Source organism: Salvelinus alpinus, chromosome 33 (genome assembly GCF_045679555.1).
Source record: "Salvelinus alpinus chromosome 33, SLU_Salpinus.1, whole genome shotgun sequence".
Lineage (NCBI taxonomy): Eukaryota > Metazoa > Chordata > Actinopteri > Salmoniformes > Salmonidae > Salvelinus > Salvelinus alpinus.
In genome coordinates, this window is record NC_092118.1 from 22,401,271 (window position 1) to 22,417,534 (window position 16,264).

The 16,264-nt window shown below is 41.0% G+C and overlaps 1 protein-coding gene across 2 annotated transcripts; it reads right to left on the reverse strand.

Annotated features, from left to right (window-relative positions):
• Window positions 1-2,036: 2,036 nt before the first annotated feature.
• Window positions 2,037-14,236, reverse strand: LOC139563263 (zinc transporter ZIP13-like). Of its 2 annotated transcripts, none has more exons than XM_071381765.1 (10): window positions 14,080-14,236; window positions 12,589-12,936; window positions 11,289-11,402; window positions 8,856-8,989; window positions 5,996-6,118; window positions 5,681-5,770; window positions 4,757-4,807; window positions 4,306-4,528; window positions 3,825-3,924; window positions 2,037-3,673 (listed from the first exon to the last, which is right to left on the reverse strand). In XM_071381765.1, the coding sequence occupies exons 1-10, from the start codon at window positions 14,171-14,173 to the stop codon at window positions 3,598-3,600; spliced, it is 1,353 nt and encodes a 450-aa protein (XP_071237866.1). In that variant the 5' UTR covers window positions 14,174-14,236; the 3' UTR covers window positions 2,037-3,597. The 2 variants fall into 2 exon arrangements, with proteins under 2 accessions (XP_071237866.1, XP_071237867.1); XM_071381766.1 differs by having other exon boundaries at window positions 4,396-4,528; window positions 14,080-14,235.
• Window positions 14,237-16,264: the final 2,028 nt, after the last annotated feature.

Genomic DNA, 16,264 nt, shown 5'->3' on the forward strand with positions numbered 1-16,264 from the left:
CAATATTTAAGATGAATCAAACTATATTCCTCCTTCACTCAGGCTCGGCTGATCCAAAAACACTGCTAACGTATATCAAAGAAAAGTTTTACACAACTTTGGAGAGACATTCAATCAGTACTTAGGGACAGGTTTTAATTTACAATACAAAGCAATAAGGTGTACATATTAATTAGATGTTATTACTTGAATAATTACATTAAGAGTAATTACATTGTTATTACACAAGTATAAGAGCAACTTAGTGTAAAGTGTTATCAATGAAGTTTTGGGGACATATTCCTATACATAATTGTGCATATGGGTCTCAATTGTTCATCTGAGGTAAAGGGAGGTAAAGATAGCAATGAAAACCGGCACATTTTCAATAGTGCAACAATAGATGTTCTTGAAAGACTTTACATGCATTTGTTTTCTCTGGGTATACCATGTGCAATACATGATCCCTTTAAATACAACAAGGTATCACACATTTACTTCGGACAAGGCTTGTGTATAATTGTGTGCCAGATTTGAGTTTGGAGGTCCGCTGATCCTGAACTGGACTTGTCTTTCCTAGGACCTAGTGGGATCAAGACCTATCTATCTCCTGTTAGAAATGTTGTGCAATGTTCCGATAGATGGTGAGGCGATTTATGCTCGAGGTCAACTGTGTTAAGTTTATGGATTTTCTCGCTTTGCGGTATAGGTTGTCATTCATGTCTCATTTATACCTGGCACTAACATGCGTCTTTTGTCCTGGTCTTGTCCACATTCTACATATTGAATTAAAATGTCTCTCATAGCTGTCCACTGTGTCCGCATTGTGACTAGATTTCTTGGTCCCGCCCTGCATGACAAATGTTTTAATTTCTTTCAAAATAGTGTTTATTTTAAGACACAAATAGATACCATAAGTCAATGATTTTAGAAGGTCTGATACTGATGGTTTAAAAATGGTTTCACAGTCCAGATCCATCTACACTTGTAAGATATCCAGACACTATGGGAGAATCTCAATTGCATCCTCTCTACTCGCCTCCTCCACTGGAGGATGTCAGAGGGGAGGGACCTCTGGCTTTCTCATCCAATGGGTTTAAGAAGGCAAGGTGAAAGCGTGTGAGGAGTATTCAATTGAGATTCCCCCAATGCGTGCCCGACTACCTCCGGAGGTGGTCAGGAAGATCTGATCACAACCAGATCACAGTGCGTCTTTTAATCATCTCCACCTCTCTAAAGGTGTGGGCACAATCAGAATGTGGACAAGATCAGGATAAATGGTGCGTGTTAGAACCAGGTATAAATGGAGCTTCAGTGTCTTAACTCACAGGAAGGCTCCCACAGGCAGTAGGCTTCTCACAGGACTAAGGAAGGTAATCTGCAGGGGAGTCGTTATGGCAACGGGCTCTTGTCGAGAGTGAACAAACAATCAATATACCCCTCTTCTGGCTCCCATTACATTTTAAGTCCAGACTCTTTGCTGCAGAACATGTGCTTACAGAAAACATGTTTAGTGTGGAATTTTATTGCATAACATATTGATGCATAATCTCCATAGCTTTCACTTAGTGTAACTTGTGAGCGTGCAACTACCAAGAGTGAATACAGTGCAATTAGAAAGTATTCACACCATTTGACTTTTTCCACATTTTGTTACAGCCTAAATTAAACATTTATTAAATTGAGGTTTTGGGTCACTGATATACACACACAATACCCCATAATGTGAAAGTGGAATAAAAAAAATCTTCACAAATGATTACAAAATGAGAAGCTGAAATGTCTTGACTCATTAAGTATTCAACCCTTTTATGGCAAGCCTAAATAAAGTTCAGGAGTAAACATGTGCTTAACAAGTCAAATAAATTCCACGGACTCTGCGCAATAATAGAGGGGGGGGGGGGGGGGGCAGACATTACATCTCCCTTTGAGCATGATGCAGTTAACACTTTGGATGGTGTATCATTACACCCAGTCACAACAAAGATACAGGCACCATTCCCAACTCAGTTGCCGGAGAGGAAAGAAACCGCTCAGGGATTTCACCATGGGGCTAATGGCGATTTTAAAATAGAGTTTAATGGAGGATGGAACAACATTGTACTTTAGTTACTCCACAATACTGACAAATGACAGACTGAAAATAATACAAATATTCCAAAACATGCATCCTGTTTGAGACAAGGCACTTAAGTAATACTGAAAAAAATGTGGCAAATAATTGAACTTTTTGTCCTGAATACAAAGCATTATGTTTGGGTCCAACACAACAGTGTAGCACTTCATATTCTCAACACAAGTTTATCACCAAGACATCATTGAATGCTCCCAAGTGGCCTAGTTTCATTTGACTTAAATCTAACTGAAAATCTATGGCAATAATTGAAAATGGCTGTCTAGCAATGATCAACCACCAACTTGATTTTTTTTAAATAAAATGGGCAACTATAGTACAATCCAGGTGTGCAAAGCTCTTAGACTTACCCAGAGACGCAGCTGTAATCGCTGCCAAAGGTGTTTAACAGACTCAGGGGGTTGGATACTTATCTAATCAAGACAGTGAATTATTTTCCAATATATATATATTTTTAAACTTTGACGTGAGTATTGTAGATTGCTGATAAAAAAAATATTTCAATCCCAGGGGTGTGAATACTTTCTGAAAACACAATATAGTAAAATCAAGATCATAAAAATATTTTGCATAATATTATTATAACATTTCTAAACCATATTTTCCTGAAATTAAGCTCTCATAATTAAGGAGTTCCAAATATATCTTTCTGAGTGTCTCTTAACAAATTAGCATTGTATGCAATTGAAAAATACATGCTCTTTTTGCTTGAATATACATCAATGTAACAGATTAACCCTATACAAAACGCAATGGTGCGTGATGGGAGTCACAACAGAATTTGACAAAAACATTGCACCATGTTACTTTCTGAAATACTTAGCAGTATAAGCAGATACAGAAACCAATAAGACACAAATATAAATTAGCCTGAAAGAGAAAAATAGAAAGCAGCACATGAGCATTCAATTTGAAGAATGTAAGGAAATGTGTATGCATTTTAGTTTGGTAAAGCCATGTGAGATTAAGTTTGTACCAGTATGCATGAGCTGCTCATAAGTGTCCGATATGACCTGTTTGAGTATGTGCAATAAAACAGAATGAGACGGAGTGTCTGCCCATTATGGTCTGATGCTCTCAGATAGTCCAGTTACTTCCATGAAAGCTTCAATAAGCTTTCTTCAGCTCTCTTGCCATTTCAAAATGTCTGCCTGGGTTTGGCACATTAGTGTCCACACAGACAGTAGTCAGAGATCAGCAGACAAGGTGGACACAGTTGGTCTAGAGTCCTGATAGAAAAAGCAGGTATCATGATTCAAGGTGCCGTTCTGATTGTCAGATCGCTTCCATGTTGATGGTCATGCTGATAGGATGTTTTGGCACTAGGTGGAATATTAAAACAAAGTTCCATATAATAATAAAAAGGGCAATTGAATGCAATCTGAGGACTTAACTTTATAGAAAGGGGGATTGCTTCCCAGTCCAGTGAATGTTGCGGTGATGTTCTCAATTATATTTTGGTAAAGCAGGCTTGTCTTTTGAGCTCAATCCACTACGGCAGACAAGACGGCCATGACGGCAATGCCACAGCACAGGAGCAGGATCTGCAACAGGGAGTGTCTGGAAACAAATAAGAAACATGTTTTTGCTTCAGTGTCCACCCATTCATTTTCATATTAGCGTAACACTTTTTTCCCCCTCTGCATATTTAGTCTCTTAGTGGGTATTTGCATGGTGGTCAGCTGCTGTCCAGACTGACCAGTGTACATACCCGAGGCTGGTCTCCTCCAGGAGGTCAGGCACCACATTGACCAGGGCTATGTACAGGAAGCCTCCCGAGGAGAATGGTAAGATCCACGCTGTTGCATTTTCTACACAGGATAAAGTGGAATGAAAGACATTTGGTTTGGCTTAATAATTAAACAAAACTTTTCATGCTGCTTGGCTGCCAAAGCACTGAAGACTATATGGTTCCTTGATAGCCTATGCCAAGGGTGTGGACAGTTCTCGACATGGGCAGGAGCTCACCGGAGCGGATTACCAGCACTTAATGGTCTACTGCTTTAGCTCCTGCACCGCTTATAGAATATTAAATCAAAAGTATTGTGGATCTCTTGCAGCTAAATATAAACAGTACCGGCACCCAAAATAAATACCGTTCCTTATTTCAGTCCAAGTCAAGCACCTGGTGTGGAGCTCTAGTTTCAGTGCTCTGCTGCTGTTTTGTATAGGGAGGATGCTAGGCGGCTCACCTGTCCCTCTGGGAGACTGGGCACACAGAGCGAAACAAGCCCCCAGCACCCCTCCCAGGGCTGTGGATAGCTGCATGCTAGGCGGCTCACCTGTCCCTCTGGGAGACTGGGCACACAGGGCGAAACAGGCCCCCAGCACCCCTCCCAGGGCTGTGGATAGCTGCATGCGGGCGGCACTCCAGCGGTCAAACCCCGCACGCAGCAGGATGGCAAAGTCACCCACCTAGAGATGAGCAAACATCATGTCAGCAATGTATCACAGATTCACATTTATGCAATGCATCACAGATCCCATTTATGTAAGAACAAAAAGATGGGGATATCAACTAGAACTGAATCAAGTCATGACTCAAAAAAGTCATAATTAGCTTTCATTGCATGAAGTATGTTACAAAAAAAATATTCAAAATAAATAGGTCACATCCCCTAAAAATAGCGAGTTTGAACTTACCTCATGGGGGATTTCATGGAGCAGGATGGCAAAGGTGGTGAGACACCCAACCTGTCAGGAAATACACATAACATGTCTCTGATCAGGCGCTGCAAAATATATACTGTACAAGACGTGTTTCCAATCCTATACTACTCAAACTCTGATAACGCCTCTCCTGTACTACATTACAGTGTGTATACATGACAATGTTTGTTTCATGCATCCAACTGGGCTTCTACTTTGATAAACACCATCATGCCTGCATATAGAAATATGAATGCAGATGGAAACCAAAATAAGTGGGATGCCCATGTGTGTGAGCGATGTAGAGACATCTAGCTAGTTTACTTCCTCCCTGGCAAACTCTCCCTTTAGCTCATGCTGTTAGCCTTATGTCTCTCCAGCTGGACCTTCTCCCCCACAACCGTGGGTAATGTAATCATTATTCTACATCAGAAAATAGCAAGGTAGAAATCAATGTCCTGACTCAATGTTCTGTAATAATGACAATACCGTACTTAGTATCAAAATCATAGAATTGTGTTGTTGAAACTAGTCTCTTAAGCAGGGGTGCAGTATCATGCTCATAGTTGACTGAGCTGAGAATAGTGAATGTTATGGCTAAGTGAGCGCTGATACAGCTATCTACAAGTCTGCCAAGGGGGTTGGGTCCTATGCCAATCATGGGCACGAGATGGGCATGAGCCTCAAATGCCAAAACAACCACCTTTCATACTATAGTCTGTAATAAGTCTGCTCTAAGTTGAAGTATTGTATGCATTGTTTATGACCAAGGTGCATTTTGTTGAACTGCTTGCATTGAAATTAGTAACTGCTATTAGGTTTAATTTGCATTTATTAAAAACCCACACATGGGGACTATTTAGTATAGAGCACCTGGAGAGACTTCATTGCCTTTATTTGTGCTGCAGACCAACTCACCTTCCTGCTGACCAGGAAGCTCCCTGCCACAGCCAGGCCATGGGTGAAGTTGTCGATGCAGTTGGCCAGCAGGTTCAGGTACCCACACGTCTGCCAGATAGAGACACAGAACCAAGTCTATACAGGATCCCACAGCTGACTCACACTGAAGTCATATACATAAAGTGAAAGGGGTTACTTAGTACAGAGGATTTCAGTTCGGTGGCTCTTAAGCAATGGAGATTTCCAGATTGTTCTCCCTTTGTCATTTACATTTGGCTTGTTAAAATGAACAATATCCCATCAGACAAACTTCACCCATTTGATCCAACTTACCTTTATTTTCTTTGGAACTTGCTGCAAGCTGCTTTTTGTCTTGGAGGACGAGCTCCAAGTATCAAAATGGTGCCCATTGATGTGGGACAACACCTCACTACTGGAGTCTGAGCTATGGGAGGTCTGAGGAGAAGGGGTGACAAAAAAACAAAACAGGTATTAGCCCAATCAGCAGGAAATTCCATAGCATACAAAGGTTTACATAGTACACTACACATATACATTCCCTTGAATCACAACCTACAATACTGTGTTTCTTCTATGTCACCCATAGCTTCTCTCCTCCAACCACTGACTGCACATTACATCCTAAAATTCCCGTCACAGTCGTCACATCATCCACTGAATTTGCGTGCTTTGAACAAAAAACAAATTCATTCTACCCCAGGCCATTCTCCTTTCCAGAGCAGGGCCGACTTCCTTGTTCCTTCCTCGTTTAGAGCCATTTACAGTACGGTGGCATTTAATAGTCAAATTAAATGAGGCAAATAGCCTGCTCTATTCTAAATGTGGCTGGGAAATGTTCTCCATTTTTGTAACCACACCACAAGGAATAAGTCAAACTGTACATATCAATCTGTCTCCTAATGCGTGAATGGGCTGGGTAATTCATTGGAGAGTGGGAGTTTGACCCCAGGTGAGACCATGATTCATGACCTTTGTCCCTGAATTGAATAGTAACGGCATCTTGATACTGACATCGAAACATGCTTGATACGACTCCATTTGTGGAATGAGCACTGATCTACCCTGAGTCTCACTATCCACCCCTGAACACTCTCCTCTGGCCTCTCTGAAGTAGATGTAGCAGCTGCTTCCTCCCCATCTCTATAAATAGCTACAATGAATGAGCCCAGACATGGATGCCAATCTTCCTCCTCCTGAGCAAAAGAGAAGGAAGAGGAAAGTGGTACACACACCTTTTGCGAGATGTATGGGGCACAACGATAAGAAACAGAAATACCTGAAATTAAATTAAGGATTATCTCTTGAATAACAGAAAATTTTAGCATATGGGATCACAAATGCAGTATGATTAAAGTGCTGGTTTTCACCCTTAACTTTTCATCAGCAACTTAGAGCTGACTATATCAGTGAAATAAAATTGATAAAAAAAGGAAGCCTACAGACATTAAGGCCTTCAAAAGACTGCAGTTGTGTACCTCTGTTTTACACACGCCACAAGAAGCTCTCCCATATCTACAGAGCAGAGAACATCTCAACTCATCTAAATCCACACTGTCAGACAGGGAAAATGCACCACCCAAAACCACTCCATACCCCAAAACTTCAAAAGAATCCTGAAGCTAATACTCTGCACTAATACCCACTCCAAATCCCATATGAAAAAGGGTCTCACTGGTATTAGAGAAATGGAGGGGAGATAGAATACAGCTTTGATCCAAGCGTGTCTAGTAGATAGACTCAGGGCTACGGCACAATGGGTCTCTGCATCAGATTGTGGGGGTAGGGGAGCGATAAGGTTGCATCAGTAACCATGTTTCAATCCAGATTAAAGTTACACTGCGTGAAAAAAAAAAATCACAACAGCTGGGATGGAAAAAGGAAGTGTCGGTACAATTTCACAATTGTCAACAGACAATTTGCTTGTTTGACATGGTGGGATCTTTTTGTGTTGGTAAAATTAATTATGCGACAAATTGAGGTGGAAACTATTTATTGCGCAATTGTTGATAGCATTACCATCATGTCGAGGTAAATTTGAAGTCACGTTGATGCTATGATGTGTGGTCCTAACTTGAAAAAGCTTGCCCAGTTTATTAGGCTTCAGATGAAAGAAGTTATGATGAACTTCACAGGGTGGTGCACGGTCGTGAGCTTAATGCTCCTTTCCAATAAATATTGAGGATCTTATTTTGTATGCTAGTGACACAATTTGTGCTTTGCTGCCAATTAACGAATAAAAATGATCTTATCCATCCAATCCTATAACCTAACCTGTCCACTTTATCAGCAAGCTGTTGTCTAGAGAGAATACGCCAAAACTGGATTGGGCACGTTCGCCATTTATCGCAACAGTTTGTGTGAAAAACCAAATCGATAGTGGAAAATGCAATGGAAACACATTGACCTTGTGTTTTTTAGTCGGTACATGTCAAACTTTAGCACCAAAGTGGTTTCTATGTACACTGCATCACAGCCTTTTATCCACAACACACCCGTTTGATAGAAACAAACCTCTGGTTGGAAAATGTGCATATATTTTTTAAATGCATATTTTATAATATTCACATTCAAATCTGTAGAAAATTGTATTAGTTTGACTCAGATTTCTTATTTTCCATTTGGACTCAAACTCCACTTATAAAGTTATAAATAAGACAATTCTGGGAGATTCCCATTCAGGACATAATGTGTCATCACAGCACTGTTTAATCATTACCTTAAAGCGGCTTAAAATCAGAAGTTGATTGTTGAAGTCAAAATGCTAATGATTCATCACTGAAGAGTGGAATAAAAACTGATTGTGGTTTCTTCAGCAACAACATTATCAAACAAGATGATCTAATGTGCCTTGTTTAAGTTTAGATCAGAGTTACCCACTGAAGACCAGCTCAGACCAAACAGAAAGCCCTAGACAGAGCCAAATGATCCACTAGCCACCCCACCGCGTGGAAGAGCAGTGCCACTGTGGTACCAGTGAAGGGATTAAAGAGCACTGGTGCACTGGACACACGTGTAATTAGATGCATGACATTAACCTTCTTTGGAAAGACATGCCCACTATTTCTTTAAATCATTTGGGGCTATTAAAGAGTTGTATCCGGTGCATTGACTCGACTCTGTTGCACTTTTCATGTAGACAACATGGACAATAAAACAGCATTGAACTACTCACAGGGACATGCTGGCTGTTACCAATGGAGTCCTCCTGACTGTGCTCATCTGGGAACATCTTCTCCAGGAGAAGGAAGGACATCATGCCCATGATAACCCACAGGCCCTGGGTCCTGTAGTGGAGCTGGCTCTCGTCTGAACACAGGGAGGATGGAAGAGACATAGGCTCTATTTTAACAGGGATGACAAACTAATTGGAAAACTTTCTCTAGGATTGCATGGTGACCCCCTTTCACATGGATCAGTGGAATGCAGGCATGGCTTAGGGTTGCTCGTCATCACCACTGAGGACTTCACAGAAGTCAGCAAAGCATTTTAAAGTGGATTTCTACATGACAACCAGAGGACCTCAGGTCAGGGAAACTTAATCTTGGGCCACATTGTTGTCAAACGTTGCAGATAGAAATGCCATGACTAGAGTGGACATGATTCCTTACTATACATCAGTGTTTCCCCAATGCCAGTACCCAATGCAAGCACACCTTATTCATCTCATTGAGTGCTTGATAATAAGTTAATTCAGGTGTGCTTTCCAGGGTTACAATTACTTTCTTTCTTCTTTAAAAAAAAATACTGGAGGACTGGGTACTGGAGTTTGGAAACACTGCTATACTTGACAGAGAAGCATGTCTGTTTACATAGAAATATATATATGCTATGTGAATGTTCCAAAATGTTGTTGCGTCCTTCTGAACGCATCCCTGGTAATCCTAAATTAAATCAACAACAAAAAAGACACTGAACCAAAATATAACACGTAGTGTTGGTCACGTGTTTTATGAGCTGAAATAAAAGATCTCAGAAATGTTCCATACGCACAAAAATCATATTTCTCTAATGTTGTGCACAAATTTGTTTACATTCCTGTTAGTGAGCATTTCTCCTTTGCCAAAATAATCCATCCATCTGATAGGTGTGGCATCTCAAAAAGCTGATTACACAGCATGATCCTTACACTGGTGCACCTTGAGCTGGGGACAATAAAAGGCCACTAAAAATCTGCAGTTTTGTCATAACAATGCCACAGGTGTCTCTAGTTGAGGGAGCGTGCAATTGGCATGCTGACTGCAGGAAAGTCCACCAGAGCTGTTGCCAGAGAATTGAATGCTAATTTCTCTACCATAAGCCACCCACAACAACATTTTAGAGAATTAGGCAGTATGTCCAACCAATTTCACAACTGCAGACCACGTGTAAGCACGCCAACCCAGGACCTCCACACCTGGCTTCTTCACCTGCGGGATCATCCGAGACCAGCCACCGGACGAAACTGTGGTTTTTGCACAACTGTAGAATTTCTACAGAAACCGTCTCAGGGAAGCTCATCTGCATGCTCGTCGTCCTCACAAAGGTCTTGACCCGAGTGTAGTACGGCGTCATAACCAACTTCAATGGGCAAATGCTCATCTTCAGTGCCCCATGGTAGCGTTGGGTTTTGGTATGGGCAGGGATAAACTACGGACAACTAACACAATTGCATTTTAATCAATGGCAATTTAAATGCACAGAGATGCTGTGAAGAGATCCTGAGGCCCATTATCGTGCCATTCACAATAACATGCACGGCCCCATGTTGCAAGGATCTGTAAACGGTTCATGGAAGCTGAAAACGTCCTTGTTCTTCCATGGCCTGCATACTCATCAGACATGTCACTCTTTGAGCATGTTAGGGATGCTCTGGATCGACGTGTACGACAACGTGTTTCAGTTCCAGCCAATATCCAGTAACTTCGCACAGACATTGAAGAGCAGTATGACAACATTCCATAGACCACAAGCAACAGCCTGATCAACTCTATGTGAAGGAGATGTGTCGATCTGTATGAGGCAAATGGTGGACACACCAGCTACTAACTGTTTTTCTGACTCATTCCCGCAACTTTTTTTAAGGTAGCTGTGACCAATAACTGCATATCTGTATTCCCAGGCATGTGAAATCCATAGATTTTTTTTTTTTTATTTAACCTTTAATTAGGGCCTAATGCAATTATTTCAATGGACTGATTTCCTTATATTGACTGATTTCCTTATATGAACTGTAACTCAGTAAAATCTTTGAAAGTGTTGCATTTATATTTTTGTTCAGTGTATACGTTTGCACTAAAACTGCTTTGAAGAGTCATTGTAAAATGCTATATTTGACAAATCGTTAATACTGAAGAGAATATCTGCACTTCCAATGTTAACTCCCTGTCTGTCTCTGTCAGTTTGAAAAGTGTCGAAATCAACTGTTTTCGCAAACAGACCATCTTTACAATATTGCTGACATGTCAGATAAGTAGACAAGCCTAAGGACACAGGCATTCCACTGGTCTGTGTGAAGGGTCAGAAGAGGTATACTGGTGGGGAGAAATAAGCACAGGAAATTTGGAATGGGGATGTCTCCAGGAGGGATAAAGGTTATAGAAAGAACAGAGAGAGAAGGTTGACCCACCTGGGCTGCAGGAGTGGGAATGTGCCCAAGCCTCCGGGAGCAAGTGGAGGAACACGTCACCCAAGAGACCACCAATGGCAAAGCTCAGGAGCTGCTTTAGCTTCCGACAGCCAGCTGGAGAGTAACAAGTGAGAAAGAGATGGCAATTATGAAAAGTGTAGTTGAGGTAGGCTGCATCATCCATGATATACAAAAATGCTGGTTCTTCCCTATTTGAGCTAAAACATTTACAGGCTTCATTTAAAATAAATCTGCAAAATAAGTGATTTTCTATTTCTAGCTTTAAAATTAAGAGCCATTACATGTTTGTCTATTTAAACATTTTCATCTTTGCATGAAGTATGACTTAATGATGACTATGACAGGCCTACTGGGTAATTTCTCAATTTATTGCCTCGATTTTTTAAAACTTCTGAATGAACAGATTGAGAGAATGCAACTGCCATTGCTATGGTATTACAATATGGCATTAGTGATCCAACTTATTTCTCCTTACCAATACTAATAAGCACAAAGGACCAGGACAGGCAAAGCCAGTGCCCTTCAGTGTTAATTGTGTTTTCTGAGAGGTGTAGAAATGCAATACATAGTGGCCTGGTTTCTCTTCTTTGAGAGTGAAGAATGCAGCATGGAAATGAGGACACACCCAATTCAGCACCATTCACATTGACACATTTATCCATTATCCAACTAGGCTTATGTCAGTGATACCTTCAGAATTACTTTGTTTTTTTTAATATATATTTTTAAAACAAACACTGCAGGATTTGTGTGATCTAAAAGCATAATCACAATGATGCAAAGGAATCATTGACATTTGACCAAAATGTTACAGTTTGTAACACTATGCACATAAATAGTACTGGTATCTCACATGGTTAAATACTCAAGGCAACAACAACAACAATCAGCAACGCAGCTTTGGAGGTAGTGACTGTGGCCTCTATATATTCTACTTGAAGGCTGTATTTTAAAGGGTGTGGTCAGGCAGAGTTCAGAACCACATGGTTCATCTCATTAGCAGCAGTTTACTCAGAGAAAAATAGAGGTGCCATTGCTCCACATTTAAATGGCTTTTAAGAAAAAACAGTGCAGAACCGTATTTTATGATTAAAAATGATGCCCAGCTCACAAAGGCCCCTTGATGGTAAGTCAGTCACTGTAGGCTACCTCCGGATGTCTAATTCTGGGTGTGTGGTGATCAAGGCATAACCAGTGTGGCTCATTTTCAGAGGAAAGAGTAGGCCTACATTAGTCTGGCTAACAGCAAGGTTACATATCAGTTTAGGTCACAACTTACCCGCTGTCTCGAGGGCCGCTCCTGCCTCAATAGGAATAACAAGAAGGGGGAAAATTCCAGTGAGGCCTACAGCAACAGACCCAACCAGAGAGCAGAGCCAGACATCGGCACGTTCACTTGCAAAGAAGTCAGCTAAGGCCTGGAAGCCTAGGAACTCATCTGGAAGCCCTGGGCCTGATCCAGCGGCTGTGGCTGTGGCATGAGCCATGGCTGCCTGGGACATCATCTTCCCACTGGACGCCCCTCTGGAGGAGATGACCAGCAGGGCAGCACCTGTGAACAGTGCAGCCAACGCCCAGCTGGGCCTACCGCCTCTTGATTTCATCTGTCCCTCGTTCCAAAGAGCACCTGCAACCAACAAGGACAATTTTGCAAGACGGAGAGGTTATCATATAATGTAGATAGGCCTGCATGCATTCTTAACTCAACATAGATGCTTTCTCAAATAAATTGCATGCACATTCACTGCCAAACAGTTTGTATAGACATTTTTGGCTAAGGTTGCGATATTGTGTGTGACCAGTAATGGGTGATGACAGTAAAAATGGACTGGACAAAATAAATCCCTTGGTAGGGTAGTTATTCCACCAAAACAGATGGAAAAAGTGCTCCATGAGCAACTGCTTAGGTCCGTTAATGTCTAAGAAAACGTGTCTAAGGGGACCTATTACACAGCATCGTGACTTGATCTAAACCAAATAACTATGGTTGACGTTTAATTCAGAAAAGTATTATTATATTAACTTTATATGGTTGTGTGTGATAATGCCCGCGAGCCCCTTGGCCTGCCGTACCCCATCTAGACGTCAGCGCGCCTGCGTCGCATTTTGAACGTGTTCATGAGAGCGCTGTTCACGGTCGACGAAAATCACAAATAAGGGAGAAAGACAACACTAAAACGTTGGAGGCTGTTGTGAAGAATTCGCAAACTTGGCTTGCAGGAACGAGTAAAATGCATGTTTACATCAACGATAGATATGGGATGCTGATGATATGCTGTTGTGTGATGCCAGACAGCTCGCACAGTAAAAGTTGAGACGACATAGCACAAGCGAGTGTTGCACACGTTCCGGAAAGGCCCAAACATTGTAACATTTTGATGAATTGCAAAAAAGTAACAATTTGTAGGCCAGCTAACGTTAATTACAATGTAACACATCTCACTCACTGTAGTAACAGCTGTATCTGCTACGTTAGATGTGCATCGCATTGATTTATTTAGCTAACGTTAGCTAGGTGACTTTTGTTTTTACTTATAGGTTACTGTTTATTTGGCAACCGGTTGCTATTTAATTCGCTCTGCTACTTGGAAAGTTATGGTCGTGATGCCCAAATGGCTGTCTATAAACAAACTCAGCTAGCACGCTTAACTAGCCAAGCCTAACGTTTGCATTTCAAGCCTTAGAAGTTGAAGTCAGTTAGGATTGCTAAAATCACGCAGTCAACTTACAAGAAAAAGTACATAAGTAATGTTATATGAATATATTTTACCCTGTTGTGATTCCTGAAGTTCTTCCACCAGTGTGTCCCTGCCATCCAGCTCAGTGAGGTAGACTAGCGCTCCAGCTGATTCCGCAGCTAACATTCCTGCCACGGCTTCCCCTTTTCCAGAGGAGCCACGTCACCGGAAGTGTATTTTTATTCCTGACAGGAGGGGTGACAAAATGTAGTTTAGGTACTTATGTTTGCGATGGAGGTTTCTGAGGTCTATTCATTACGGAAACCGTTTACCGTTTAAGAGCCAAACAGCAAACGGGACAAAACGGGGAGCGACCTACCTGGATTTGTCCAATATAAACTCGTTTGCGTTTTCCGTTTAGAGTGAACGGTTGCTGTTGCCAAACGTTTTGCAACAGACGAAACGTTACGTTTTGCAACATATTCCGTGTAATGATTACACCCCAGGTTTGACATTTGCCTGCAGTGCTGTAGGCTTATGTCCAGTAATAATGCTTCTGTTTCATGTGAATGTTTGTATCAGTCATGTATCTTAAATACAGTTGTGGAAAGAGTACTTTAAGGACATTTCACTATAGTCGAAGTAAAATGAATGACTTGAAAAATACTCAAAAAAAGTATAAGTACTCAGTGACAGTAACGAGAGTATATTTGTAATTAGTTACTTTACACCTCTGCCTTAAATAGTAGCCTATAAGGTCACCTCAATAGAAAATCGAAAGATATTTTGTATTTATTTATTTATTAAACCTTTATTTAACTAGGCAAGTCAGTTAAGAACACATTCTTATTTACAATGACGGCCTATCCCAGACGACGTTGGGCCAATTGTGCGCGGCCTATGGTACTCCCAATCACGGCCGGATGTGATACAGCCTGGATTCGAACTAGGGACTGTAGTGACACCTCTTGCACTAAGATGTAGTGTCTTAGACCGCAGCACTACTCTTTTATTCTATTATATGGTGACAAATGAAATGTCATTAAACATTTTATTTTTTAAATGACGCAGACATTTTTTTTAGGGGGTAGATAAATCCACCAGGGCAATAACACGTTAATGTTGATAAAGAAATCATCTTGAATATGATTATACATCCATATTGTGCTTTCAAAATAGGGGAGCTTATTTAAATGCAGCCAAATGGGACAGAAACTGCCTTCAGGGCAAAAAGGCACCCTCTCTGCCAAAAAGGTTTCAAGGCTTGTGTTGTTGTATTCACACTGTGCCAGTGACCTGGAAGGTGATGGATGGTGAAGTAAATATTGGGGACCCAGGCGTTATGATTCATGATGCCGTTAACGCCATGATCTATGGAATACAAATTGACTCCTGACAAAAATGTCAGGCGGCCTACACTGTATCATCATGCCTTTCTAGTTCGACCACCAGATGGTGCATTTGACAGTTACAGTACAGAAGTTTCTAGATATTTTAAGGTATGGCACTCAGTAATCTCGTCCACCAGACGGCTCTCTCTCTCTTGAGCCTGGGAATGAGGTTGGATTCTCATAAATACTATCTGTAATGATAACTCTTCCGTAAGATTATTTGTGAGATCCATACTGATTGACACACCAATGGAAGTGTGTGTGTGTGCGTGCGTGCGTGTGTATGTGCGCACACACGTTTGTGTGTGATTCTGCGCCTCTCTTCTTTGACCATTAGGTGCTGTTGTGAACCTGACTCTGGTCACGCCGTCAAACTACCTGCCAATGACTTCTTTAGACAGCACCTGTCCAAGGATGGGTGAGTAGTGCTCAGAGACCTCTTTCAAACACCTGCCTGAGTGTGTGTTTAGAATAAAACATCGTATCAAGAAAAAGTATGACATTAATCTATAACACTGTTTCTACTTTTTTATTCTATATATTTTTAAATGATGCAGACACATTTTTTAAGGGGGTAGATCAGCTTTAATATTGCAGATAGATTGTAGCTTCCATCAATGCAATTGTCTGCATCATTTCCAATTCCCCATATTTTGGGGGTAAATATAATGTATATTAAAAAATCTTGCATGTCTTAATTTATTTCCAAAATTAACAAATAATATGCGTAATAATGTTGGCAGTTCATATGAAAGATTGTTACCTATAACCAGGATTGGCATTACAACATTTTCATTTTTGGCAAGTAATTATTATTTTGGCAAACAATTATTGTGATTCCTCCTGTATTGTCCATAACATCATTACCCCATAGCAACAGCCATGG

Excerpts from the sequence above, each read along its gene's own strand:
- LOC139563263 (XM_071381765.1), bottom strand. The coding sequence starts at position 14,173 with ATGTTAGCTGCGGAATCAGCTGGAGCGCTAGTCTACCTCACTGAGCTG. Across the intron at positions 12,937-14,079 it reads ACTTCAGGAATCACAACAGG|GTGCTCTTTGGAACGAGGGA; the intron begins GTAAAATATATT and ends TGTTGGTTGCAG. Across the intron at positions 5,771-5,995 it reads AAGTTCCAAAGAAAATAAAG|ACGTGTGGGTACCTGAACCT; the intron begins GTAAGTTGGATC and ends TCTATCTGGCAG.